General features: G+C 53.2%; 1 protein-coding gene across 2 annotated transcripts; it reads left to right on the forward strand.

The window, feature by feature from the left end:
* The first annotated feature begins 6,297 nt into the window (after nucleotides 1-6,297).
* On the forward strand, nucleotides 6,298-24,625 carry NCF4 (neutrophil cytosolic factor 4). 2 transcript variants are annotated; one of them, XR_003005502.1, is made up of 11 exons: nucleotides 6,301-6,511; nucleotides 12,252-12,336; nucleotides 12,736-12,889; nucleotides 15,084-15,154; nucleotides 18,403-18,530; nucleotides 19,577-19,634; nucleotides 20,307-20,405; nucleotides 22,589-22,719; nucleotides 22,999-23,064; nucleotides 23,730-23,854; nucleotides 24,243-24,379. XR_003005502.1 is itself a non-coding variant. In XM_024761517.1 (10 exons), the coding sequence occupies exons 1-10, from the start codon at nucleotides 6,480-6,482 to the stop codon at nucleotides 24,436-24,438; spliced, it is 1,020 nt and encodes a 339-aa protein (XP_024617285.1). In that variant the 5' UTR covers nucleotides 6,298-6,479; the 3' UTR covers nucleotides 24,439-24,625. The 2 variants fall into 2 exon arrangements, 1 of the variants encoding a protein (XP_024617285.1); XM_024761517.1 differs by lacking the exon at nucleotides 23,730-23,854 and having other exon boundaries at nucleotides 6,298-6,511; nucleotides 24,243-24,625.
* The last annotated feature ends 3,051 nt before the right edge of the window (nucleotides 24,626-27,676 follow it).

Below are 27,676 nucleotides of genomic sequence, written 5' to 3' on the forward strand. Positions count from 1 at the left end.
CTGGGTGCACGGGCTTCTCACCATCGTGGCTTCTCTTGCTGCAGAGCACGTGCTCTAGGTGCACAGGTGCACAGGTAGTTGTGGCTCGCGGGCTCTAGAGCGCAGGCTCAGTAGCTGTGGTGCACGGGCCTAGCCGCTTCGCGGCACTCGGGATCCTCCCACACCGGGGCTCGAACCGGTGTGCCCTGAATTGGCAGGGGGATTCTTAATCACTGCACCACCAGGGAAGCCTCACTCCTGCAATTTTATGGTGGAGGGTTAGTTAAACAGTAAACTCAGAGCATCTTGGCCGTTATCATACTTATGATCAACGGAGAGGAGATTCAGGATCCTTAAGCCTCAGGGAGCATCTTCTCATGAATCCTGCTCAGATTCTGACTGATGAGGCCGTCTGGAGAGGGCAGTGAGATCCAGCAGGCAGCGCTCTGCCAGGCTCTCTCACACAATTTGACCCTCTGGTCGGACCGGTGGTTTTCTTGCGGTTTACGACATTCTTCCTCTAGGTAGCGAGGCAGAGTGGGAACTGGGCTTCTGGGTCGCAGCGCCCCCTGGTGGTCTATTTCCGTAAATATTTTGATTAAGTGCAGAGCCGTCTCCACAACTCAAGTGCAGTGATAGTGGATGATATATACGGGGAAAACAATAGAATTTGATGTGATAACTTTTAAGTCAGAGGGGAGCAAGGTGTGCAGGGAGAGATAGACCAAGAAGGGACCAAGACCTACTAAGGAAATGATCATCAGTAATAACATTAACATCAATGATTTACTGCCCACCTTCCATGGGCCAGGCATTGTACTGAGTGCTTGGCGTTCAACCACCTTATTTAACACACTTCCAGAAGGTATGTATCACAAGAACAATGACTTTCATCTGGAACTTAGCACACAGTAGGTGTCTGGGATGTAGAAGGTGCTCAATGAATAAGGCAATAGTCCTATGAAGCAAATTTTATCTCTATTTAGAAAAATGAACAAGGAAACTGAGGGTCAGAGAGGTCACAGAGCTCGTGTGTGCCAGAGCCAGGGCCCCTGAGTTCCAGGCCCAGCTCTGCTGCTGGCGCGTCACAGAGGAGGGCAGGGCACTACACGTGGCCTTACCCACACACTCTCTGTCTTCAAATACTGCTCTTGAGGGCCTGCCAGGGTGGCTCGTTATGGCTCAGAGAGGAGGTCCAGTGAAGCTCCCCTCATAAAGAGACACATGTGGGTCAGGGCTGGGGAATTCAGGGCATGAGGGATCCCCAGGGATCTTGTTCAGTCTAATCTGAGATTTCCCTTCTCTTCCCTAAGAGAGTCACTGATTCAGGCAGCAGGCTTTTACTGCGTTCCCATGATGGGCTTCTGGGAGCATCTCCTGGTCCTGCAGAAGCTGCTCACCTCCTCCCCAGCCCCTGACCATCACCACGCTCCCTTTCCTGCAGCTGGAGCTCTTAGCCCCAACAAATGGCTACTCAGAGGTAGGTTTTCTCATTTTATCTCACACACCCACAGCACCCGAATGAGTAAGGTTTGAAAAAGGCTGTGCATTTGGTGACATTTAGATCCAGTCCTCATTCAGGCTCTTGCAATCCCTCAGGTATGTTCTGAGTGTAGTGAAACTTTCCTTGGAGACGTGGTTATGAATGGATATTAGTAAACCTTCATAATGCAGCGATGCCCCTTCTCTGGGTGGCCCCTGGCATTTGGTCCTTGAGCCTCTTTATTTTTCATATTGCATCCTCTTTGCCACTGTCTGAATGTCACTTTACTGTCATTGGCTTCCGACTGCCCCTAGCAGTTTTCTTCCTCCTGATTCTGTGCTTCAAACCTCTGAGCTGTTAGGTTTGGGTGTACCTTCAAAGTAACCTGGTGGGAAGGGAGGGCCAGCGTGAATGCTTCTGTGAATAAAATATGTGAGCTTTACTGCCCAGACTGGGAGCTACCAATTCGGACAGCTGGATGACTTGTGTGTGAGTTTTACTCACGGGGCTGAAAAACTGGAGATGCAGGAGGTCACTTCAGGCATTTCTTTGTATCTACCCAGAAAGGCTGGATACAGATGTGCTTTGCTGGAATGTGTGAAGGGTTTGGCTTCCCTTCCTGGCTATTCCTCTGCCTCGTTCTCCTCCTACGGCAGTAGCAGCAGCGGAAGACCAGTGGTGGAGGCGGAGGGACACGGGGAACCACAGCGGCAGTGGGACGGAAGCCCGCTGCTGACAGTGTCTGGCCTCAAATTACACAGTATCAGAGCTTGGGCGTAAAATTAGCAGCAGTGTTCTGTATACGAGGAGCCACAGGGAAAATACCCATATTCAGCAGATCCACGGGCAGGGACAGAAGAAAGGGAGAGAAGGAGCTGGGGCGGGAAAGAGCTGGCCCACCGCAGGCCCCTGGCCCTTCCCTGGACATCCTTGTCCCTGACCCCCTACCCCAGAGGCAATACGTACACATTGAAAACTTTGAATAAGATTTAGAAATTCCCACATCTAGGCACTTTTCACACATTTTTTCTTGTTAATTCTTACTACAACCCCATTCGGTAAGCCTGTTTTACACATGAGTAAAGAAAGGATGAAAAAGGACATGTTAGCTCACCCCGGTTCACATGCTGTAAATGTATTCATGTTTATGGTCATTTTGTGCCTACTTAGATTCCAGCATTTAAATACATCCTCTCTGCAGCCACTACGGAGGACAGTATGGAGGTTCCCTAAACGACTGAAAATAGAGTTACCGTATGATCCCGCAATCCCACTCCTGGGCATATATCCAGAAAAGATGGAAACTCTAACTTGAAAAGATACATGCACCCCAGTGTTCATAGCAGTATTATTTACAATAGCCAAGACATGGCAGCAACCTAAATGTCCATCGACAGATGAACGGATAATGAAGATGTGAGATATATACACAATGGAATATTACTCAGCCATAAAAAGCATGAAATAATGCCATTTGCAGCAACACGGATGGACCTAGAGATGATCCTACTAAGTGAAGTAAGTCAGACAGAGAAAGACACATATCATGTGATATCACTTATACGTGGAATCTAAAAAAATGGTACAGATGAACTTATTTCCAAAACAGAAATAGACTCACAGATACAGAAAACAAACTTATGGTTACCAAAGAGGAAGGGGAGGGCAAATTAGGAGCTTGGGATTAACATATATGCATACTATAGGTAAAATAGATAAACAACAAGGACCTGCTGTCTAGCACAGGGAACTCTATTCAATACCTTGTAATAGCCTATAATGGAAAAGAATCTGAAAAAGAATACGTATGTATATATATAAAATGGAATCACTTTGCTGTATACCAGAAACTAACACAACATTGTAAGTCAACCTCAATAAAACTTTTTAAAATAAATAAATAAATAGATACATCCTCTCAGACTCACCATGTCACTACTGTACACGTCGCATGCTTGGATAGACACAGCGTAAACACACGCACACGTGTCTACACAGACTTGTGCGTGTTTATAAACATGTTTATATACAATACGTGTTTTTAACAATACACGTATGACGATACACACAATCACACGTCAGTGCCGGATCATACTTTCTGGCTAAAATTGTTGTCACTCCCTGTCTTTCCTGACCAACTCTAGGCCAATGCCCTCCTGGACCCCAGCCACGGCTCAGCGCTTGCCCCTCTTGGAACTCACAGACAATGGCCACGTCTGCCACAAGTAACCCTGTCCTGTTACTGCTCATTTAGTTGTTTCATCCTCCAGATGAGCGGAACCCTGAGACACCAGTGACTGGGTCGGAGTCATTGTTTGTATTATTTCTGGCTCTTTGGGTGTGAATTCTTCTGTACGTTCGGTCTATAAGCTAGCTTTCATAGTGGAGAGGCTCTTTCCACAATTTGTAATTTTGGTCTGTGAGCCCACAGGGCAGTTTCGTTATTGCTCTGCAGGCTCATGGACTCCAAAGTATTTTGATGTAATGCTTCAGCTTGGGAATTCTATACCGTGTGGGCAGCTTAGATCTTAGATCAGTGCACGTCTCAGGCTTGAGGCTCTGATCTGGTGTATGTCTCTCTCATTCCACCCATGGCCTGGGAGAGTATCTCAATTTCTGCAGTGACCCCAGGCTGATAGCTGAGACGTTCTATTCCTTTCGTCGGTTCTGACACTGTTTCACACTGGGAGCGCAGATTTGACTTCCTGCCAACAGAGCAGGACCTATAGCCTGGACCTAGTCCCAGATTAGGCATTAAAATCTCAGCCCTGTGAACCCATTTCCACCCTCGGTTTTCCCATTGGGTGTGGCGTGCCTCTCACTGGTATAGATTTCCCCTCTCTTAAAATCACACTTTCTTGCTTTTGAGCTGGACTCTCTGTGTTTAAAATACTTAAAAATTTATTATCTAGCAGTTTTTATATGCCTGGAGTAGGATGGGAAATTTCAACTTGTGTTCACCCTGCCATGTTAGTTTATATCTATATTCTAAATGCCTTTCTTGGTAAATAGTTGTTGATTGGGTATCTCTCTCCATTTTTCTCCTTTCTTGTCTTCTCTTCTGTCCTTCTCCAAAGCAGTCCCTGCCTCCCAAGGAGTCCATAAAGGATCTTGGTTTCAGAAGATCCTTTGGCCCTGAAGAGAGGGAGGGAGATCCTCACTGGGTCAGGACTGTAGTACTGGGCCCAGAGCATATTTCCTCCTGGGGACTCTGCCTCCACCCTGAACTCTATTGGGGGCAGAAGGTCCCTTGGGGTGGCTGGATAGAGCGGGACGAGGTTCAGAGGAAGGGCTTGAGGCTCCCAGCTGTCCTTCATTCTTGGAGCCAGACAGCCCTTGGGATCCTGAGAATGGCTCGTATTCCCAGTCCCTGTGTCTGGGAAATAACAAAGGAACTGCAGTGGGAAGTCCTGGTTCCAGGCTCCACCCAGCCAGCTTTGTCCCCGCAGAATCCTGTCCCAGTCCTGGGGGGTCTTAATTCAGCATGGCTTTGGGGCAGAGGGAGTCAGAGGGGCCCATTCTGTGATGGCACAAGGCACGGTTTCTCCATCATCTATATCCTCTTCCTGCTGCCTTTCTACTTTGTATCTGTGATGCATGAGTTTATATGAATGTGAATATGAGTGTGTGTGTCTGTGTGTGTGTGTGTGTGTGTGTGTGTATGACCAGTTGGGGGTTCCTGGGTGTGGCTGTGAACTTCTAGGGAGAGCTCCCTCGGAATCCAATAGCCAGACATGTTAGAGGGGCCACAGAATCACCAACTAGAAGCATTGTGTTCATTTCCTGAGTATTGGGTAAGCACTTGCAATGTGCTAGGCACTGCGCTAGCTGGGAAGACAGTGGTCAAGCATAAATACACACACAAACATGAAGTTACAATAGTTCCGAATGCTCTAAAGCAAAAGTACAGGGATATGGGAGAGAATATCAGAGAGAGTGTGACATATTTAGGGTGAGTGTTCAGGGAAGTTCTCCCTAAAGAGGTGACTTCCAAGTCGAGCCCTAAAGGAGACAGGGAAGAACATTCCAGCAGGGGAACAGCATGCACAAAGACCCAGAGGAGAAAACATCTTGGAACATTTTAGAAATGGACTAGAGGCCAGTGTGGGAAGGAAACAGCCCGGGAGAGGGGGCTGGGGAAGCCAGTAGGGTGTTCAGAACTTTGGAGGCAGACAGGACTAGAAGTTTGGACTTTCTCCTAAGTGCAGGGTGAAGCAGTTAAAGTTTAAGTAGGGAATGGTGTGATCAGGTTTGTAATGTGAAGCTCACTCTAGTTGACAGCCCTGTAGGGAGGATTGGCTATGGCAGGCCCGTGTAGGCCCAAGGATCTGGGGATGAGGAAAGTACAGCCCAGAGCTCCAGGAAAAGGGGAAGACGGAAGCATAAACCAACCTTCACACTCTAATATGACACAAGCACTTGTGAGCACTAACTTCGTTGGGGGAACCAGGGAGGCTTCCTGGAGGAGGTGGCTTCTGACCTGGGCTTTTGGGAAGGTGGAGGCCAGTACTCCAGGCCTAGGGAATAGGTTGAGTTAAGTCTCAACAGTGAAGGCGTGCAGGCTGGATTTGATGAGTCAGTGGATGTGAAGTGACTCCCCAAGGTTATAAGTCCCCATGGTGGCTGAGCCAGCACTGGGACCCGATCTCTGATGGAGAGGGGGTCTCTGATGCCCAACTGAAGCCTGGCCCCAAGAACTGACATCGAGGAAGTCCCCAACACCCCCCATATCAGTGCACTCCGCAGCGTCAGCGGGTGCGCACTTCCCTGCTTGTGGTAGAGCTGGGAGGTGAGGAAGAGGAAGTGTGGGCCACAGGCCAGCCCCAGAGGGCCTGGGGGAGGAGCCTCTTCTAGAGTTGAGAGAAGCAAGGCTGGGGCTTCCCTAAAGGCGGCTCCTGACGACTCCTGGGACCACAGCCGAGACGCAGGGTGGCTGGAGGGAAGTGAGGGGCAAACTCAGCCTGGGCCTGGCTGGGAGAGAACCTCCGCCACCCCCTCCCCTGGACCACTGACAGCCATGGCCGTGGCCCAGCAGCTGCGGGCTGAGAGGTGAGTGCAGGGGCGCTGCCCTCCCGGGGCCTCCTCACTCTTCCCGGCAGGCCTTGGGAGATGGAGGCCTGCCCTCCTGCAGCCCCTTATCAACGTCGAAAGTTGAGAGGCTGGAGTTGAGTCAGAACCCAAATACTCAGAAATGCAGACTCTGAGAACTGTTTTCAGGAAACTCCAAGTCATGGCTCACCTCCCTCAGGCACGGATGAAGACACTGAGGTTCAGAGAGGGGGAGTGACTTTCCCAGGGTCACGCAGGAGTGGGTGGTAGAGTCTGGACGGGAACTCAGGTGTCCTGGGGCCCAGGCTGGGCCTTGCTGCTCCACGCTGTTCAGTAATGGCTTTTCATTTTCTGTTCAGACAGAGGCATAGAATCTGGCTCTTTTCCAGGGCTTGTCTCAAATATCACCTCCTCCGAGAAGCTTTCCTTGATAGCCGCCTCTGAACACTTGCCCTGTTTCCTTTTCCTGTGTAGCCCTTACATTACAGGCATAATAGTCTATACTCACTCATTGGTTTTCTTTACCACTGGCTCCCCAATTAGAAGCAAGTTCCATAGGGTATTTATGTCTTTTGATCACTGCTATATCCCCAGGATTTGAACAATGCCAGTACAGACTAAGTGCTCAGTAAACGCTGGTGAGTGAATGAACGAAGGAATAAAGGAATGAATGGACCACCGAGCTGGAAAATGTTCTTAGATCCTTCTGGTCCAATCCTGTCACTGTATGGGTGAGAAAACTGAGCCCCCAAGGAGAATAAAGTACTTACTGAGGGTCACGTGGAATGGATGGCGAGGCCGGGGCTCAGAGCACAGCCTTGTCAGGGCCTCGCCTCGTTTCTCAGGAGGCACTTTCTGAAAGTTTCCTCAGTAGCCAGGCCTGTGCTCTGAGCTCTGGGGGGACCTGAGGACACAGGGCTTGGCTCCTGCCCTCCTGGATTGGAACAGCAGGTGACATCAGAGTGTGGTAGCAGTGTGGAGGTGGCTCCGAGGGTCACTGGAGATGGGCCAGGCTGCTCTGGGCCAAAGTGGGCAGCAGAGGGCCTGTGGGGGAGTCTGTGGCTGGAAGTGGAACCTGGGATGGAATTCCCGAAGGCTTGTGTGTATGGCGGGAGGGGCAGCAGAAGTAAATGCTTGGAGTGTAGTTCAAGAATGGCCTTTGAGAGCCACAGAGGGTGGTGCTCGGGGCTGGGGTGAGGTTCTCCCACCAGATCCCAGCCCCTCCAGCCCACGAGTCCTCACTGGAGACTGGGCCTGGCACGCCAACCCAAACCTTCAGAAAACAGCTCCTGTTTGAGGCTGGTGGCACTTCCTATTTCTCAGAGCACGTGGGTCAGAGAGGGGATGCCCAGAGCTGGCCAGCCGGACAGTGTGTCCCCTCCCTCCCACTCCCCGTCCCTTTGCAGATGTCCTTGGCCCTCCACGGAGGAAAGGCGCCCTGCTCCCCTCCTTCATGGGGCTGTAGAGCCAGGCCCTGGGGTCTCTCAGCCTCCATGCACCTGGATGCCTGTCTGAAAGTGAGCCCCTGATGCTTGAGGCCGAAGCGGAGGATGTGATGGGAGGGCAGTAGATTTCTGGCAGTAGGACTTTCTAAGACCCGAGACGTCTAAAGATGGAAAGGACTGTCATGGGGGGAGGGAGTTTGCTTCCCACCAACATGTTTTGAGCACCTACTGTGTGCAGGCAGCACAAAACCTGAACTAGCTTCTGCCTCAGGGTCTTTCCATGCCTTACTCAGCCCTTCCCGTGCAGGCCCCCAAAATGCACTTCTCATGAGCGATATGAATCTATGGGCTCTGAGTTGACTTCAGCTCAGAGGGGTCCCAGCTGAGGTGTCTAGGGGGCAGCTATTCTAGTGGGACTTGCAGCCGGGTTTGTTGCACCCCTGGCGTCGCCCTGATACAGCAACTTCCAGGCTCAGCTCCCCGCACCCAACCCGCTGGCAGCCAGACTATTTCCATGTGGCCCAAAGCGGACTTGCTGAAAGACAGACACAGGGAGTGGCCTTGCGTCTCCCTGAGCACCTACTATGTGCCGGGGCTGTTCTGGGCCCTGGGGATGCAGCAGTGAGCAGGGTCCCTGCTCTCGTGGGGATTCTCCAGCTGTGCTTGTTACAGATGTGACCTCTGAACCCTCCAGGGATGTAAATACTTCCATGGTCCCCATTTTGGAGTCGGGGAGAGGCCAGAGTGCAGAGAGGAGTCTCCCCAAGCCTGCTGACCTTGGTGATGGCAGAGCGGGAATTCAGGTCTTCATCTTTCTCCTGTGCTGTCCCGCCCCATGACACACAGGTCTCCCGACATAACCCCTTCCTCACCCCACCACCGAAGGGTGAGGCTCAAGGGCCTTTCGTGAGCAGGCCCTGCCTGTCTCGCTGGCTTCGTCCCTCATAACTTGCCTCCTCTTGCATGGCTGGGGGTCTTTGCACTCGCTCTTTCACTTGCCTGTCACCTTGGGGCCAGGTCCTCTTTACTTCTCCCCCTGACCTGGTGCCACTTCTTCTGGGAAGCCCTCCCTGACCATCCTCGATCGGAGCGCACCTTGTCCTATATACACAGGACCCCTGATTCTCTCTCTCTGATAAACGTCACCCTCATCTTAGAATTTTCTGCTTACCAAGCTTTTTTGCCCACGACTACCAATTCGTTGAGGGAATACAATAATGGCCAGACTCCTGCTGCAGCTCGAAACATTGTGGGCTTTTGCTTCACAGCTTCTAGGACCACTGAAATTATGTAATTATTTGTCCAACTCCTCCGCTCAACTATGAGACCCAGGAAGGCAGAGGCCACGTCCTAGTGTTCTTAGAACAGGGTCTGAACTACAGTAGTACTAGCAACTTTATTATTATTATTCTGGATGGGGTGACTGAGGCTGGGAGGGGCTGCGGTTTATCTGAGTTCACACAGCAAGCTGTTGGGAGCTTTCAGGCCAGGGCCAGTGCAGCAGTGTTTGGGAACAAAATTCTGGAGCCAAATTCCAGCTTCTTTACTTACTTGGGCAAGTTTGTTAACCTCTGTGTGTCCCAGTTTCCTTGTCTGGAAGAAGGTGACGCTGTCTTAGAAGGGCACCTGGTGTTCGGCGTGTGCTCAGGAAATCATTAGCTGTAGTTACTATTACCCAACCCTCCTGATTCCGCGGAAGGGGCCATTTCTACCTCTCTGGTTTCTTCCTGCCCCACCCTCATCCTACTGCAGGTGAAATACCCAGGAAATGCACAGTCTCAGGGGAGAAAGTGGAGGAGGAAGCTTCTCCCATGGGTGTTACCACAGGACCATGTGTGGAAAGTGAGTGGGGAGGTTGCCAGCCGCCACCAAATTGCTCTGGAAGTGCTGGGGATTTCCTCGTCCCGCCCTCTGGCACCCTGAGTCACGTCCCCGCCAGCCTCCAGAGTCCTGAGGTAGCCTGAGATCCCAAGCAGCCCAGGTCACGTGGGGACCAGCAAGGGCTGGGACTGGGTGTGTAGACTTTGAAACCAATATCGACTGAGGTCCCAGCCAGCTCTGAGGCTCGGACGGGGCAGCCCTGCCCCCCACTCCCACTCTGTTTCCCAATCGCTGCAACAGTAACAGGATTGCTAATTGCTTCTCATTTCCTCATCTGTCCACAATCGGCTGGACTCAGAGACCCCTAGCTGTTCCTTCTCCATCTCCTTGGCGGTCCCTTTCCTCTTCCTCCATCTGTCCCTCTCAGTCCCCTCCTCTGCGCAGTGATTGCTCTTCCCTGGGGGTCTTAACCACCAGTCACAGGGCAGATGGTTTTTACCACTCCCACTCCAGTGGGGTTCAGCCCCATCCCCGCTGAACTCCAGAGCCACACACCACCTTTTGCCAGACCTCGACCTGTGTGTCCAAGGAACCTCTCAGATTAGCTTGCCCCAAACTGAGCCCATCAACCAGGCTCCCCCCACCCACCCATCCTAGTCAGAGTACGGGTGACACGTGGGTGTCATTCCTGACACTGCCCTTTCTTTCATCTCCACGTCCAAACCGTCTCCAAACCCTGCTGGTCGTAACTCTGGAATGACTCACAAAGTAGTAGTGTGTCTGTCAGATATGCATAAGGCTGCAGAGAACAGAGGAACTGATAGTGGCTGAAACAAACAGGGATTTATGTTTTCACATAATGAGAAGTCCAGACGTAGAGGCCACAGCTGGTTCTGCAGCTCAGTGACTTCAGGACCAGCGTTCCAGAGATTCCTGTGATCAGTCTCATGGTTTTGCCTCATGGATGCAATGTGGCTGCTGCAGGACCCCCCACCCACCCATCCTAGTCAGAGTACGGGTGACACGTGGGTGTCATTCCTGACACTGCCCTTTCTTTCATCTCCACGTCCAAACCGTCTCCAAACCCTGCTGGTCGTAACTCTGGAATGACTCACAAAGTAGTAGTGTGTCTGTCAGATATGCATAAGGCTGCAGAGAACAGAGGAACTGATAGTGGCTGAAACAAACAGGGATCACATAATGAGAAGTCCAGACGTAGAGGCCACAGCTGGTTCTGCAGCTCAGTGACTTCAGGACCAGCGTTCCAGAGATTCCTGTGATCAGTCTCATGGTTTTGCCTCATGGATGCAATGTGGCTGCTGCAGGTCCAGATGTCTCACCTGCTTTCCAGGCAGGCAGAAGGGGAAAGGGCAGGAGACCATGCTAGCCTTGTCCAATCCTCTGGATCTTGAAGTGAACACTCTCCTAGAGGCTGCTACAGCCTCTAGGTTTCCTCTTAGGTTTCATTGGCCAGAACTGCTCGTATGGCTGCTCCTAGCTGCAGGGGGGTCTGGGAAACAGCAACGGGATTAGTATGTTTGGCTCAGACCAATAGTCATCTATCACCTTGGGGCTAGGCATTGCCACCCTGAAAAAAATTGGAGCTTGATTAGCAGGAAGAAGCAGGGGACACAAAAAAGGAAGAGTGTCTGCTAAGGGTGGTGTCCCTTGTGTGTGTCCTCTCCTCCCGTCCCCACTGTCTGGCTCAGGGCCACATCTTCTCTCAGCTGGACCACTTCAGGGCATCCCAGGGGCACTCTGTCCCTTCAGTCTCTGCCCTCCTTTTCCTCTCCATGCAGCTACCCCAGTTGGCCTCCTAAAGCCGGGGTCCTTTGTGTTTTCACTCTCTTCTGAAGCTCTACGTGGCTCCCCGTTGCCTATAAAACTCCTCAGCTCAGCACTGGAGACCCTCCTCAACCTGGCCTCATCCGCCTGTTCAGTCTCTGATCACACCAGACTCCAGCCACACTAGACCTGGAACCACTCCTGGGGCTTCAGAGCCTTAGCACGTGCTGTTGCTTCTGCCGGAAGGCCCTTCCCCCTCCCCAGTCCTACCTGGTGGACTCTTATTCAGCCTTCTAGACCTGGCTCCAATGTCACCTCCTCTGTGAGGATTTTCCCAACCTGGGTATAATGAGCCATTCTCTCTGGGAGGTGTGTGTTGACTTTGTTTACCCCTGTGATCCAGAGCCTAGAACAGGGTCTGATAGGCAGGGGTGCTTGATTCCCTGTTCCCGGATGAATAACACAGCCCCAAAGCGATTTGCTAGACTCTACTATGGCTGTTGATATATGGCTATGATTCCAAGTGCCTTCACTGTCAGGGTCTGGTCTGTGTTGCTGCCTGGCACGAGAGGGGTGTTGAACGGGGGAATGCAGGTACACGGGTTCACTTTGCACGGGGCCTCACACCCAGGGGCCACCCAACACAGCAGGGTGATGACCAGGGTTTCTTCTCCTCCCGCCTCCCTCAGCGACTTCAACCAGCTTCCCGACGACATTGCCACCTCAGCCAACATCGCCGACATCGAGGAGAAGAAAGGCTTCACCAGCCACTTTGTAAGAGAGACCCCTGGACCTTCACCCTCTGACCTCTGAGCCTCCAGCGCTCTCCTCTCTTCACTTCTATCCCAGGGGTTCTCAACAGGGCGATTGTGCCGTCCAAAGGACGCTTGGCAGTGGATATCTTGAGACAGGTTTGACTCTCACAGCTTGGGGCAGAGCATCTACTGCCTGGAGTCCGGGGATGCTGCTTCACGCAGTGCGGTGCACCGGACAGTCCCCACGACAAAGAATTACCTGGCCTCACATGTGATACCGAGGTCGAGAAATTCTGCTCTGACCCTAGGACCTGTGGACCTCTCCCCTGCTCTGGCCCTGGCCTGCGATGCCCCACCCCCTGGTCTGCAAAGGCCCACCCCCTGGCCTACGAGGCCCTAAGGCCTCTGTCCTCCTTAGGTTTTTGTCATCGAGGTGAAGACGAAAGGGGGGTCTAAGTACCTCATCTACCGCCGCTACCGCCAGTTCTACGCCTTGCAGAGCAAGCTGGAGGAGCGCTTCGGGCCGGAGAACAAGGCCAGCCCCTACACCTGCATCCTTCCCACGCTCCCAGGTAGGCCACCAACGGGCTGCCCGAGGATGGAGCGGCGCCCGCCAGCCTCTCCTCCCAGCTCTGCGGGCGCTGTTCGGTGCTTCTATTTTAGCACAAACCCTTCTATTTTAGTGAAAACCGTTCATTTAGTCCACGGCCCCCCTCCTGCCAGCCATGGGCTGCCACCTCTGGCTCTCCGGACTTACAGCCCTTGACCCCCTGCTCTCCAATGAGCGTTACGGCCGCCCTGCTTCAGCGATCCACCGCCAGCTTCGGAGCGCATCAGCCCGGGCCTCTCCTCTTCGAGATAGGAATCCCCGTGTCTCCCACGTTAAACACAGACTCATCTTCCAGCCCTCCCTCTGTCCCCTGTGGGGGAACTGCCCTCTAGCTCCCCAGGTCCCCGTGGATCCCCCTGCTTCCCTGCTCTGCTGGGACGCTGTGGGTGCGCACCTCTGCTTTTGGACAGTCCCCTCACCCCATGTCTCCTGACCTGCCTCCCCCGCTCAGTCCTCACCTTGGACAGGCCCAAACCTCTGGCTTCTCAAGGCCAGCCTGCATGAGCCCAGCAGGAGAAAACTCCACCAGAGTGGGGGTTCGGGTACGCGGAGTGGTCTTGACTGTGCCCTTCACACGCTGCAGGCTGCATCCAAGCACCGTTCCCCTAAACAGCAAAGATCCTTCCTGACCTTCCCTTCCTCAAACTCCAAACCCTGCTTCCAGCTTGCTTTCCTCTCTGCCTCAGCCAGTGCCCGAGGTTCCCTGCCTCCAGGGTCCAGCATCCAGCCCCAGGGAGGAAACTGTCTCCCAGGGGTTCGCCCATTCCCTGGCCCCGCCCCGCCCCCTCCCCCTCTCTGAGCAGCAGGGAGGAGGGGTCCCTCTTGATCTCAGCTGACCTCTCCTCCCTAACAGCTTGTCCCATGCGTTCCCTGTAGACTCACCTTCTCCTTTATCTTCTGATTCTCTGCCAAGCCTCACCACGGGAGGGCTCGGTTCTCTTCTGTCTTTAAACAAGCACGTGCCCTAAGTGGGCATTCTGGCCACAAGCCTCCTTGAGCCCCGAGGACCCTCAAAGATCTCTGCCTCCTCTGGTGCTCCTTGGAAGGCGGGCATCCTCTGTACCGTCATCCTCAGTTTTGTCTTCTCACTCCCCCACAGGCAATCTGACCCGTGCCTGTGATTTTAACCGCCCTTTTCTGGCTACTAATTCCCCAATGTCTCTCCCTACCCCAGACCTCAGACGCTACCCTCCTTACACCGCCAGACACCAGCCAGTGTGTCTCCCAGGCAGCGGGCAGCAGGAAGCCGACCCGTCTCACATTCGCTTTCTGGGGGGCTCTCTGGGTGGGCAGTTCTCCCAGGACCTGCACCTGAGGCTCCTGGAGAGGACATTTGTCTTTGGTCAGCCGTCATCGCTTTCCCTTTCCCCACAAACACTCTGCCTTGCTTGTGAAGAATGATTCACCCATCCACTGCACAAATATTTATTAATTTGGGCGTTATTCTATACCATGGTTCTTAACCTTGGTGACATGTTGGAAGTACCTTGAGATTTAAAGAATCCTGATGGGCTTCCCTGGTGGCGCAGTGGTTGAGAGTCCGCCTGCCGATGCAGGGGACGCGGAGTTCGTGCCCCGGTCCGGGAAGACCCCACATGCGGCGGAGAGGCTGTGCCCGTGAGCCATGGCCGCTGAGCCTGCGCGTCTGGAGCCTGTGCTCCGCAACGGGAGAGGCCACAACAGTGAGAGGCCCGCATACCACAAAAAAAAAAAAAAAAAAAAAAAAAGAAGAAGAATCCTGATGCCCGAGTCCCACTCCCAGAGATTCTGATTTAATTGTTCTGGGGTGAGACCTATGCAATGAGATTTTAAATGCTTCTCAGGTGACACGAATGTGCAGCCGGGGTGATGAGAACACAGCTGTGAGCATTGCAAAGGTCCTGTTCTCTCAGAGCGCAGAATTGTGTGTGTGTGTGTGTGTGTGTGTGTGTGTAGGGACAGGCAATACATAAACAATTAAAACAAGAAAAATATCAGCTGCTGATAGTACAACTCAGAAAATGCACGTTGGATGGTGGCCACCGCAGCGCTGTGGGAAGAGGAAAGGGAAAAGCGCTGAGCCAGTGTGGAGGGTTCCTGGCCCGGGTGGGCAGCTCCGGGCCCAGAGACCACACTCTTGGGTCAGATTCCCAGGACAGCTCTTTGTGTCTCCTCAGCCAAAGTCTATGTGGGTGTGAAACAGGAGATTGCCGAGATGCGGATACCCGCCCTCAACGCCTATATGAAGGTAACAGAGGGGCCAGGCCAGGGGGCCCCTGGGAGGGCCCAGGATGCTGAGGATGGGCGGGGCCCAGGTACCATCCCTGGGCATGGCTTTGGGGACTAGGGCTGGCTCTTCTGCTCTGATGGTCCCCATCTTCAATCCTTAAAGGCCAAGCCTAGGGAGAGAAACAGGATGTGTTCTCAGGGTTCTGGGGGATGGGACAGGAGCAATGGAGAAAGTTCAGAGAGCCACACTTTGAACTGACAAATCTAATGGCTGTGCCGGGTGTCCTGGTACAGAGGAGAATAGGATCCAGTGCCTGCCCCAAGGTCCCCGCTGTCGAGGGGGAATACAGACAGGTGGGTCATGAAACCATAAAGGGATACGGTCTGTATAACAAGGGCACGGCAGACCAAGGCCCCGGCTTTCTCACATAGCACCTTTGTATGAACAGGCCACAGGCTGGATTTTAGTTGCATCCATGGGCCTTGGATGGATGCCCTTGTGTATTCCCCAACCTGTAAACTGTCTACCTCCTCAGAAGATGGGAACACAGAGGAAGGAACATCTTAAAGGCAGAGAGCCAGGCTGGTCAAGAAAGACCTTCCACCAATTAGAGCTGGGTAAGAGAAGGATAGTTTTCCTTGTGAGGTAGTGAGCACCCTATCACTAGAGGCATGCAAACCTTGGCTTGATGACAACCTTAGGAAACTGGGGAGAGAAGCCCTCTTCATAACCCAGAGGCATCGTCACAGACAGTGAGGCCTCCCTGTTCTACTCTTACGGGAAAAGAGCACCGAGCTAAGTGCTCTGGTCTTTGCTCTGACACTGAGTGGGTGATTTAGGGCTATTTGCTCATTATTTCTAGGACTTGATTTTCTCACCTATGAAATGGAGCCATACCCCCAGCTCTCCTGTCTCACAGGAGGGGAGTGATGTTGGGAGCTATCGAGAAAAGGACAGGAAGGTGCTTTGTAAACTGTGAACCTGCTTCCAGAATGTGAGAGAGCATGACTCCTAGTGGAATGAGGGGACCCCAGGAGTATAAAGGGGGTGGGGGAGGGAGGAGGTGGCCGCCTGCCCTCCCCAGTGGCTGCAGGAATCCTGGGCTCTGGGCAGAGGAGAGGTAGGGTGGGAAAGCCCACGGGCTCCAGTACTGGAGGCATCTCCCCTCCAGGGGGCGCTGTGACAGCTGCTCCTTCTGGGCAGCCGGCGGCTCCACTCTCCTCCAGCGGGGCTGGAAGGAGGGAGCAGGGGCTGTGGAGCTGGAACTCTTCCATCCACACCTGGTCTTGGCAACCAACAGCCTGAAGGATCTCATCTCTGCCTGTCTGTGTCTGAGTGGGTTCCTCGAAGCTCAGAGGTCAATCAGTACTATGGTAACCTCACCCTGGGCTTGAAATATTCAGAGACGGGGAGCTCACTACCACTCTCCCCTCACCCAGGCTGCTTGTCCATTGTCAGACAGCTATTAGAAAAGCCCGACTCCCTGTGACTTCTACCCACCGGTCTCACCTCTGTGCTCATGAAGAATAGGGCTCACGTGACAATGACAATTGCCTAGAACTATGTGGAGTGCTCTGACTGGCAACAAGGAGGCTCTTGATATACATTTATTGGATAAATAAATAGGCTTATTTAATTCCCTCAATAACCTGTGAGTTCAATACTCTTATCCCTATTTTAAAGTGAGGAAATGGAGGCACAGAGAGGTAGAGTCACTCACTCAGTGTCACAGAGCAGTTAGGTAGGTAGGATGGGATTTTTTTTTTTACATCTTTATTGGAGTATAATTGCTTTACAATGGTGTGTTAGTTTCTGCTTTATAACAAAGTGAATCAGTTATACATATACATATGTTCCCATGTCTCTTCCCTCTTGCGTCTTCCTCCCTCCTACCCTCCCTATCCCACCCCTCCAGGCGGTCACAAAGCACCGAGCTGATCTCCCTGTGCTATGCGGCTGCTTCCCACTAGGTATCGACCTTACGTCTGGTAGTGTATATATGTGGTAGGATGGGATTTGAACCCACATCTCTGTGACTCCAGGGTTGTGCTCTCACCCACTGTGCTGTATTGTAATAAAAGTAACAGCAACAATGATAATACCCAGCTTGGATAGGGCCCTTGCTACATGCCCGATGCTGTTCTAAGTGTTCTGCACGTATTCACTTATTTAATCTTTACACAATTCCACAGGGGAAATAATATCACCTCCATTGTATTAATGAACATACAGAGGCACCCCTGCTCCAGGTCACCCAGATGGGCGGCAGAGCTGGGATGCTACCCCGGGCATCGCCTGGCTCTCTCTATACCCTTGAGCCCATCTCTGGGCTGGCTCCCTGCCCTCCCTATGGGACAGCCATGTCTTTTCCAGGCTCTGCGTTCCCAGTTCCTCTGGAGAGGAGTTCCCGGCTCCTCCCCGTGCTGCTGCCCCCGTGGAATTCTCTGAGGGGGTCTGGGTGCCTCTGGAGCTGTAGCGCTCAAAGCCAATCACAGTGCTCCTGGGGACCCGTGCAGTGGGCAGCTTGGGGGGATGACCCTGGCAGGTCCTGGGCGCTCTGCATCCTCACAGCCTGAGGGTCGTTGCGTTGTGGTGGGTGTAACCAGCACCTGATTGAGAGGCCCGACCCCACCACTTCCTAGCTGTGCCCATCGGCCCGGGCACTTTCTCACTCTGAGCCTCAGTTTCCCCAACTGTGATATGAGATGAAGTAACAGGAAGCACGTTTTTAGGCTGTAATTCCACTAGCTGTTGTTAATTTGGGTTATTTGGGGAATACTTCCCCCACCATTGTCTCGTTTTGATCTAAGGGATGAGCCTTGGTGGCAGATGGCTCCGGGTGTCACTCGCTAGGCTGTGTGGCCCTGGGCAGGTCCCTTCACCTTTCTGGCCCTCACTCCCAGGTTATTGTTAGATGGAGCGAGGTCACACCGTGGGGCACTCAGTGCAGTGCCTGGACAGTCACCACCACATCACGTTACCTGTCGTCACCATTATCGTCATGTCTGAAGGCCTTTGGGTCTTTTCCAAATGAACTGTTCTCAAGCAAGTTGGCCCCCTCCTGACCTTGAACCCAGGGGCAAATCTTGTGACGCGTTACCCTCAGCCTACTGAGATTTTAAATATGTCTTACTTGTTATCAGACAGAGGACCATTAGTGGAGAGAGGCGGGCCCAGCATGGGGGACGGGGATGCAGCAGCTGGGCTGCGATGTCGAGAGCTTTCTGCTGACCACCCCACCTGTCCTGCATGCTCCCCCAACGCAGCACCTCCTCAGCCTGCCCATCTGGGTGCTGATGGATGAGGACGTCCGGATCTTCTTCTACCAGTCGTCCTATGACGCGGAGCAGGTGCCCCAGGCTCTCCGACGGCTCCGCCCGCGCACCCGGAAAGTGTAAGTGACCGGTCCCTGCGCCCCCATCAGCTAGAGCCCTGGGCCACCTGCTCTTAACCAGGCGCTCTGTCCCAGAGGCCTCTGCTGCAAAGGCACTTATTTTCCCTGAAAGAAGCAAGGAGTAGAGACCAGGTCTCTACCTAAGCACTCCAGGGTGGTTTGGCTTGTTAGGTGAGCTTGGGAAATCAAGCGTCGGGCCTAGAGGACAGAAAGTGTGTTTGACAGTAAGGGCTGGAGGACAGGGGCTGGGCCATTGACGGGGGAGAGCTTGGTGCCTCAGCAACCACTGGGGATGGTCCGAGGGCTTTGGGTGCCTGGGGGGAGTAGGGAGGAGGGGAGGGAGGAGGAATCATTCTGTCTGCAAACACTCCTTCCAGCATCTCCTGGGATGCCTTGTCCCTGGTTAGTTTTTGTTCCATGGGGCCGGCTGTGGCTCCTCGGTGTATCACACTGGTCCCCAGGGGGCGCTGCTACTCACTCCCTTATTCCAAAGGGCCCGCAGCTCCCTCCAGCCCCTCCTAAGCTGGAAAAAGTCTTCAAAAATCCAAGCCACCGAAATAGGGCTGGGCCTCCAAACAAGAGGTTACCGCTGCTAAGAGTTCCAGGACAGGGCTCCTGAGCCCCGCCCTCCCACACAACTCCTCCGTCCTCCCTCTGGCCAGTATCTCTGAGTGTTCTCTCCGTGTGGTGCCTGGCCATCTCCCCTGTGCACCCAGGCAGCCCTGTGTCCTGGAGTGGAGCTCAGCACTTCTTGAAGCCCATTTCCTCAGCTGAAAAATTAGGGGTTGAGTGTGGGAGTAATGTGAAAGGGCTGGCAAGCTATGGCACTAAGCAAATGTATATCTGAGCCTATGCCTCCTGGTCCACAGAAGGGGATGCAATCTCCTCCAGGGCGGTGAAAGCTGTGGGGAGTGTGCTGGTCCAGAGGAGCAATTGTAGCTGCATCTTTAACACCCTCTCCCTCCCCTGCCTTTCCTGCCTCTGCTGAGGGTCTCCTCCGGGCACAGAAGCAGGAGAGGTGACAAGCCCCTCTTCTCTCTCCACAGAAAGAGCACGTCCCCACAAGGCGCCGGCTTTGACCGCATGGCAGCTCCACGAGCGGAGGTACCTCACCACTGGGCAGCAGCCTAGCTCCACCCTTCAGCCACTGAGCCCGTCCTGCTGGCGCCCATTGTGTGCCCAGGATGCGGCTGGGTACTGGGGGGTTGGAAGGACCCACAACCGTGGCCTTGGACGCCTGAGGACTCCCAGCCAGCTGAGGGGAGGGCATGTGAGGAGCACACAGAGGCAAAGGGGAATCCACCTATCCATCATTCATTCAGCAAGCTCTTCTGGGTCAGCCCTGCCTTGGGGACTGAAGCTTCAGAGGTGACTCAGACCAGGCCCTGTCCTCAAGGGGCTCACACAGCTCCCCAGGGATGCACCCTTAGAAATGGGCATTTCAAAACCAGTGTGGTCAATGCCCTAGGGGTTATGGGGGCATTGGAGTCCCCAGTGAGGCCTGGGGGATGGGGAGTTGCCCAGTCCGTGGAGTCTGGCCCCTTCCCTCTCATGCTTATCCTGGCAGGCCTGGAAGGAGCACCATTCTGGAGTCAGGGAGACATGGGTTCTAAACCCGGCTCCTCCACTAACAAATAGAGTGGCCTCGGACTAGTCACTTATCCTCTCTGAGCCTGTTTCCTCGTCTGTTAAATGGGATGCTCAAGTATGTAAAGCACTTTAGTAGGAACTCAGTGAATGTTTCCTCCCTCCCTCCTTACTCCACCTTCTCCCCAGGCCCTGTTTGACTTCACTGGGAACAGCAAACTGGAGCTGAATTTCAAAGTTGGAGATGTGATCTTTCTTCTCAGTCGGATCAACAAAGACTGGCTGGAGGTAAGGTTGGAAGTGAGGATGGAGGTGAGGATGGAGGTGAGGTTGGAGGTGAGGATGGAGGTGAGGATGGAGGTGAGGATGGAGATGAGGGTGGAGGTGAGGATGGAGATGAGGGTGGAGGTGAGGATGGAGATGAGGATGGAGGTGAGGATTGAGGTGAGGTTGGAGGTGAGGATGGAGATGAGGATGGAGGTGAGGATGGAAGTGAGGTTGGAGGTGAGGATGGAGATGAGGTTGGAGGTGAGGATGGAGATGAGGATGGAGGTGAGGATGGAGGTGAGGTGGAAGTTAAGTTGGAGGTGAAGTCACTTCGAGTCTGTGAGGGGATCAGAGAACATGGAGGTATCTGAGAAGGCCCCAGGGAAGAGATGCTGTCCAAGGATAGTCCTGGAGATCTGGGCAGGTGGATCGGGGAAGCCTGAGGAAATACAGCTGTGTGTGTCTGGAGCAGCAGATTCTGAGCCTACACTTGCTTTTGGTACTGACCCCAACCAACGGTCGCTTTAGGCAAGTCAGTTAACCTTCTGTGTTGAATTTCTTGGTCTATAACAGGGTGTCTCAGCCTGTTCACTATTGGCATTTGGGGCCAGGCAGTTCTCTGTTGGGGGGCTGACCTGTGCACTGCGGGGTGTTTAGCGGCATCCTTGGCCTCCATCCACTAGATGCCAGTAGCACCCCTCCAGCTGCAACAATCAAATGTGTCCCCAGACCTCTGGCCCTGGGGGGCAGAATCACACCCAGTTGAGACGCACTGCCCGTAATCTGGGGTAACGTTACTCACTACGCAGGGAGCGAGTGAAGGTGATGAGGGAGACTTGAGCTCCAGAGTCTGGCGTGACATCCTAGCTCTGTTTTTAACTAGCTTTGCAACTTTGGGAAACTTACTCAACCCCGTGGTTTCCTTTCCCATAAATGGAGTTAACTAACAGTGGCCGTTTCTTCACAGGCTTCCGGGAAGGGTTGAAGGAGGCGCCGCTGTTCAGGGCTCGGCCCATAGGGAGCCTGGGTGTGTGGCATCTTGGCCATGCTTTGTCCCTGCACGCGGCAAGCGTGATCCATACAAGGGTTCATAGCATGACTGGAGATGGGGGATGGGGGTCACCGGGTGGGAGGCCTTGGCCTGGTGCCAGCTTTTTGGATTAAGTCCTATAGTTATGAAAGACTCTCTTTTCTCGGGGCTCCTGGGGAGTGGGGTGTGAAGGAGGTCATGGCACAGGAGGCAGGGCCAGCCCCCGGGGGTCCTGGAATCATTGAGGGAAGGGGAGGGTCCCTGGCATCCAGGGGCTGGAGAGGAGTGTGGACCAACCGTTGGTCTCGCAACTTGGCGGTTTTGATTTTACGCCAGTCCTGGAGTTCTGTCTCAGGCAGTCTACAAGCTGTTACAGCTGAGGGGTATTGCTGGGTCATTCTCCAGAAACAGGAAATGTTTGTTGACTTCTTGTTTTCTAGAAAGTTCTATGAGTCAGTATGCTGGCCGACTTCTGGCCTCAGATGGAAGGGAGGGTTGGGGAGGAGCGAGGGTAGTACTTCAGCCTCAGTTTATATGTCTGTAAAAGGGGGGGAAACAATATGTCTTCCATAGTATTACAAAGATTAAGAGAACAGGTGACAAAGCACAGGCAGTGGCTGGGTCTTGGATGGAGTTTAGGAGAGAGGCCTGGCTGGAGGGAGATTTCTGGCTGTCTGGTCTAGAGCAGATGGAATCCGTGGACAAATGAGTGAATTGGCCCCACCCCTCCCTCCTCCCTCCCCCCACAATTTTCTTCCTGAGTGCCTACCACCACCTGAGTCCCCGTGAGGGCCACCTGTTTACCTGTGCATTGTCTGTCGCCCTCCATCACACTGGAAGCTCCAGGAGGGAGGGCAGGGATTTTCATCCCTTCTGAGTGCCCAGAGCCTGCTCCGTAGCTGGCACTCAAGAAGCCTTTGAATGAATGACTGAGTGAATAAATGAATGAGGTGAAAGCAGCTTTCCAGATAAATTCAGGTCTTGTTCTAAAATGGACGCCTTGGGGTGAACAGCTTGGTGACCTTGCCCACTTTTTCTCCTCCCTCTGCCTGAGGGGACCCAGAGCTCATCCGCCTGTCCTGTCATTATAAAGGGGCGGGTCCCCGGGGCATGGCCCCGCTGCCTCTGCTGATACCAGGCAGGGCAGTGCCTTCTCCCCCTCCCGCCCCCGCAGGGCACTGTCCGGGGAACCACAGGCATCTTCCCGGTGTCCTTTGTGAAGATCCTCAAGGACTTCCCGGAGGAGGAGGACCCCACCAACTGGCTACGCTGCTACTACTATGAGGACACCATCAGTACCATCAAGTTAGTGGCCTGCTGGGAGGGAGGGGCCTGTCCAGCCTCCCTGCCCCTCCCCACCCCTCCCCCACCTCCATATCACACTCTGGGCTCTAAGACCCAAACCAGATCGCATGTCCCCCCACCAAACACACACACTTAAAAGCCCGCAGGGGCTCCCAGCGCCCTCCAGATAAGCCAAAAGGCTGTCACGGGGTGTCAAGGTCCAGCATGACCCGGCCAGCCTCATCCGCCTCTCCCCCTTCCAGCCTGCTGCCTCCTCACCCCTGCCCCTTGTCCCCTTAGGGACATTGCAGTGGAGGAAGACCTCAAAAGCACCCCACTCTTCAAGGACTTGCTGGAGCTCATGAGGTGAGGGGCTGGGGTGGGAGGCGCTGGGGGCGTCAGACACCCTGGAGGAGAGAACAGAAGGGGAAACAGTGCATTCAGGGGCTGGGCGTTCTGCATCTATTTCACCTTCTTGTTTTAGCCACAGCCCAGCCCTGAGGGGCGGGTATCGCCTCTCCACATTAGAGATGAGCGGGGGTCTGCAGAGAGGTAAAGGGGCTTACAGTTTGTGGGCCTGGATTTGCTAAAGTCTCTCTAGGTTCAAAACCTTGGACTTGGACCCTCCGCCCTCAGGGAACCACCACCTCCCAAGATCCAGTTGAGTTATGAACAGTTATTTTACAGAATGGAAATAGCATCGTTATATTCCTGGCTGCAAAAGCGATATCTATTCATTCTTTTTTAAAAAGAATGTCAGAAATCACAGAAAACATAAAGCGGTGAAATCCCCTCATATTTTGCTCCTCTCGTTATCTGATACGCATTCGGATTTCTTCAGCACCCACCCCACCTGCGCCCGACTCCCCCTTAAATGTCCTTTAATCGGCTACACAGCACCGTCCTGCGGACGAACCGTAACCAATGTAGCCGCCCCTTCTGTTGGCCATTTAAGTTGCCTCCCACTTCTTTACTACTGTGAATAGCGCTGGGATTCGCATATTTGGTGACTGGCCTGATTCTTTCCTTAGGACGATTTTCTAGAAGTGAGATTTGGGGATCAAGGTGTTTGCAAGTCTGATGAGACTTCTGACCCATTTTGTCAGATTACCTATGGAAAATTGGATGGCTTTTCGCCCATCTACCTGCACCCCAGGTGGGACGGTTCCAATCCTTAAAAGGGTTCTTCTCCATAGCCACACACAGGGGCTGTCGCAGGGGCTTTTTTCTGCTCTACTCTGCGCCCGGCAACACCCACTCTTCTTCCCTATGACAGTTCTTAAGTCTTCAGCCCATTTATGCACAAGACATTTCAAGCTGCGCCACTAATTTGTTGTGAAAGTCCCGTTGTCCCCTGGAGGTCTCAGTTTCCCCATCTGTATAGTAGGAGGTTGGACCACTCGGATGACAGGGCTGGTGTCCAGCTCTGACCTTTTCTGATTTTTAGATCCCGGCCCTAAAACTCCTTCTGTCCCCTCTCCCTGCCCCCACGCTTAGGCCTAAGGCCACTGGACCTTTCCTGAACCCTGATCTCTCCCACCCAGGCGGGAGTTCCAGAGGGAGGACATCGCCCTCAATTATCAGGATGCCGAGGGGGATCTGGTTCGGCTGCTATCAGACGAGGATGTGAGGCTCATGGTGAAGTGGACCCAAGGCCTCCCCTCCCAGAAGCACCTCTTCCCCTGGAAGCTGCATATCACCCAGGAGGACAACTACAAGGTCTACAACACGGTCCCCTGAGCCAGCGGCATCCCTGGGGCAGTGAGGGGACACCTAGCAAAGAGCCCTCGGAGAGGATTAGGACCAAGAAAGGCTGGGAGCACGGGACACACTTCCTGGTTCTGCACCAGATGGACCTACTGGCCTTGGCTTGTACCATCTCTACGTTTGGTCTCTGAGTTAAATAAACCATTTCATCTCAAAGTGCTGGACTGAGGAAGGTAGTGTCTTTTGAAGAAAGAGAGGTGAGAGAGGAAAATACCCATTAATGAGCATCACTGAGGGGTCATTTATATACGGAAGGGGGCCCTGGCTTTGGGCCGCTAATCCAGCTGCCCTGTTCCCTCGCCCTGTCCCCATGTGTGGTGAAACCCAGCGACACTCACGTCCCTTCTGGTCACTCCCTTTTACGCCCTTTCCCAGGAGTGGCCGCCTGCCTCACGGATGGAAGTCATACTCCCCCGGGAGCCCTCTGGGTCAGGCCAACACCAAGCCCTCTGCATGACCAGGGTTGAGGGCTTCCTCTGCCTTATTGCTGCTGCTCTGTAGAGGGGCAGAGACCTGGGTCGTGGTGTTGGTGGTCTCCATTGTAAGTAGGGGTGAGCTGAGGGAAGACTCTGGCCCCCCTGGGGAGGAAGAGGAAGCAGAATGACGGGATCTTCCTCTGTGAGCTGAAGCTTTTTCTCTCCTAAGCAGCTAAAATGGCAATAGCTGTCACCTCCAGAAGGGCGGCAGGAGGAGCTTGGCGGACGCCCCTCCCCAGTGACACAACCACTTAACTGATGAAAGATCCTAAAAACCAACCATTGAAAGTTTCTGGAAATTGTTCTGAGGGCATACAGGAAGTGGAGAAGCATTTATTCTAGAAAAGCCTACTAAATCTCAGTAAGAACAATGAGTCTGTGGCATTTGAGCCTCCATGTGCTCCCCTCCCTTCCCCATCCCCTGCTCCATGTGATGGAAACTCTGCTCCAGATGCTCTATCCTGAGTGAATGCAGCCGAGAAGATGGGGGACCCCTCTCCCCTCAGCTCCCCGCCTTTTGCCATTTCAGCCCCAGAAAGGGCAGGCGGCCAGTGCCTCTCATCCCCACAGCCCTGTGTTGTGGAAGCGCTATTCCAGGCCATCACGGCCCCCTACATCTGTGTGCTGGGGCCGCCGTAACGAAGTACCACAGGGATGTCCCTGGCAGTCCAGTGGTTAAGACTCCACGCTTCCACTGCAGGGGACACAGGTTTGATCCCTGGTCAGGGAACTAAGGTACCACATGCCGCCCAGCGAGGCCAAAAATAAAATTAAAAAGAAAAAAATAACCACAAACTGATGGCTTTCACAACAGAAATTTATTGTCTCACAGTTCTAGAGGCTAGAAGACTGAAATCAAGGTGTCTGCAGGGCCATGCTTCCCATGAAGCCTGCTGGGAAATCCTTCTCTGCCTCTTCTTAGCTGCTGGTACTTTTCTGGCATCCTTTGCCATCCCTTAGCGTGTACACACCTCACTCTAATCCTCCATCTTCATGTGTGTCTTCGCATTTTTCTTCCCTCTTTGAGTGTCTGTCTCGGTGTCCAAATTTCCCCTTTTTATAAGGACACCAGTCATATTGGATTACAGCCTACCCTGATCATTTTATTTTGACTTAATAACCTCTGTCCAGACCCTATCTCCATGTAAGGTCACATTCTGAGTCACTGGGGGTTCATATCTTTTGGGGGAGTACAATTCAACCGTAAGAATGCACTAGAAACATCTGTTTAAGAATCATTAAACAGGGCTTCCCTGGTGGCACAGCGGTTGAGAGTCCGCCTGCCGGTGCAGGGGACACGGGTTCGTGCCCCGGTCCGGGAAGATCCCACATGCCGCAGAGCGGCTGGGCCCGTGAGCCATGGCCGCTGAGTCTGCGCGTCCGGAGCCTGTGCTCCGCAACGGGAGAGGCCACAACAGTGAGAGGCCCACGTACCGGGAAAAAAAAAAAGAATCATTAAACAGACCATGCAAACTATGTACTGGCAAATTCCATTGTTTGACTTCTAACATGTTGCCTGACCAGACTCGCTGAGGGACCCTGCTGCTGCAAAGCATGGAGACCCTAGATAGCACACACTCTTCAAAGAATCACGAGCCCGATAAGAAGTAGTGGTTCTCCAATGACCCTCCCACCCCACCACCCACCCCCACTGAAAAAAAATCCCATGATGAGAGCTGGGGCCAGAACCCACAGCATCTGGGAGATTGTTCCGGAATATGCAAAGGCAGTGCTGCTGTTAGAATGCTGAGCCCCAGGGGAGGCCGTTACATGGGGAACCTGGACCAGGGGCTTTGGCGTTGGTCAAGGTCTGTGGATAAGGGCTGAAGTGACCCTGAGAGAGTGGTGTCCCCGTCTCCAAGCAGAAGCAGAAGAAAGTCCCCCCTCTGGAGTAAAGTGTCCCCAGTTGAGGTTAACAGGAGTCACTCAGATTCACATGAAGCAAAAAGGGGACTTCCCTGGTGGTCCAATGGGTAAGACTCCATGCTCCCAATGCAGGGGGCCCGGGTTCGATCCCTGGTCAGGGAACTAGATCCTGCATGTGTGCCGCAACTAAGAGTCTGCGTACCGCAACTAAGAATTCCCCGCACCACAACTACAGAGGATTCCGCGCACCACGACTAAAGATCCTGCATGCTGCAATTAAGACCTGGCACAGCCAAACTAAATAAATATATAAGTAAATAATAATTTTCTTAAAAAGATGGGGACTTCCCTGGTGGCGCAGTGATTAAGAATCTGCCTGCCAATGCAGGGGACACGGGTTCAAACTCTGGTCAGGGAAGATCCCACATGCCGCGGAACAACTAAGCCCGTGCGCCACAACTACTGAGCCTGTGCTCTAGACCCCACGAGCCACAACACTGAGTCCATGTGCCACAACTACTGAAGCCCGAGTGCCTAGAGCCTGTGTTCCGCAACAGAATCTCAGAAAGAGAAAATACAGAGAATGGCAAAGAGGCAACATTTAAATAGACGGCAGAGGCACTGTTTCAAAACTGATGAAAAACTGAAACCTATGGATACATGAAGCTTGTCTGGATAAGCTGGGTAAATTAAAAGTGGTCACAACTGGCTGCAATATTTCAAAACTACAGAACATGGAAGTGCAAGGGAAGATCTTAAAAGCAGTCAGAGAAAGCGGCGATCACTACAAAATAACAACAATTAGAATGAGAAGTGGACTTTTCAACAGCATCAATGGAAGCCAAAGCCAATATAATTGTATCTTCAGA

Source organism: Neophocaena asiaeorientalis, unplaced genomic scaffold (assembly GCF_003031525.2).
Source record: "Neophocaena asiaeorientalis asiaeorientalis breed wild unplaced genomic scaffold, Neophocaena_asiaeorientalis_V1.1 scaffold473, whole genome shotgun sequence".
In the NCBI taxonomy this organism is placed as follows: Eukaryota; Metazoa; Chordata; class Mammalia; order Artiodactyla; family Phocoenidae; genus Neophocaena; species Neophocaena asiaeorientalis.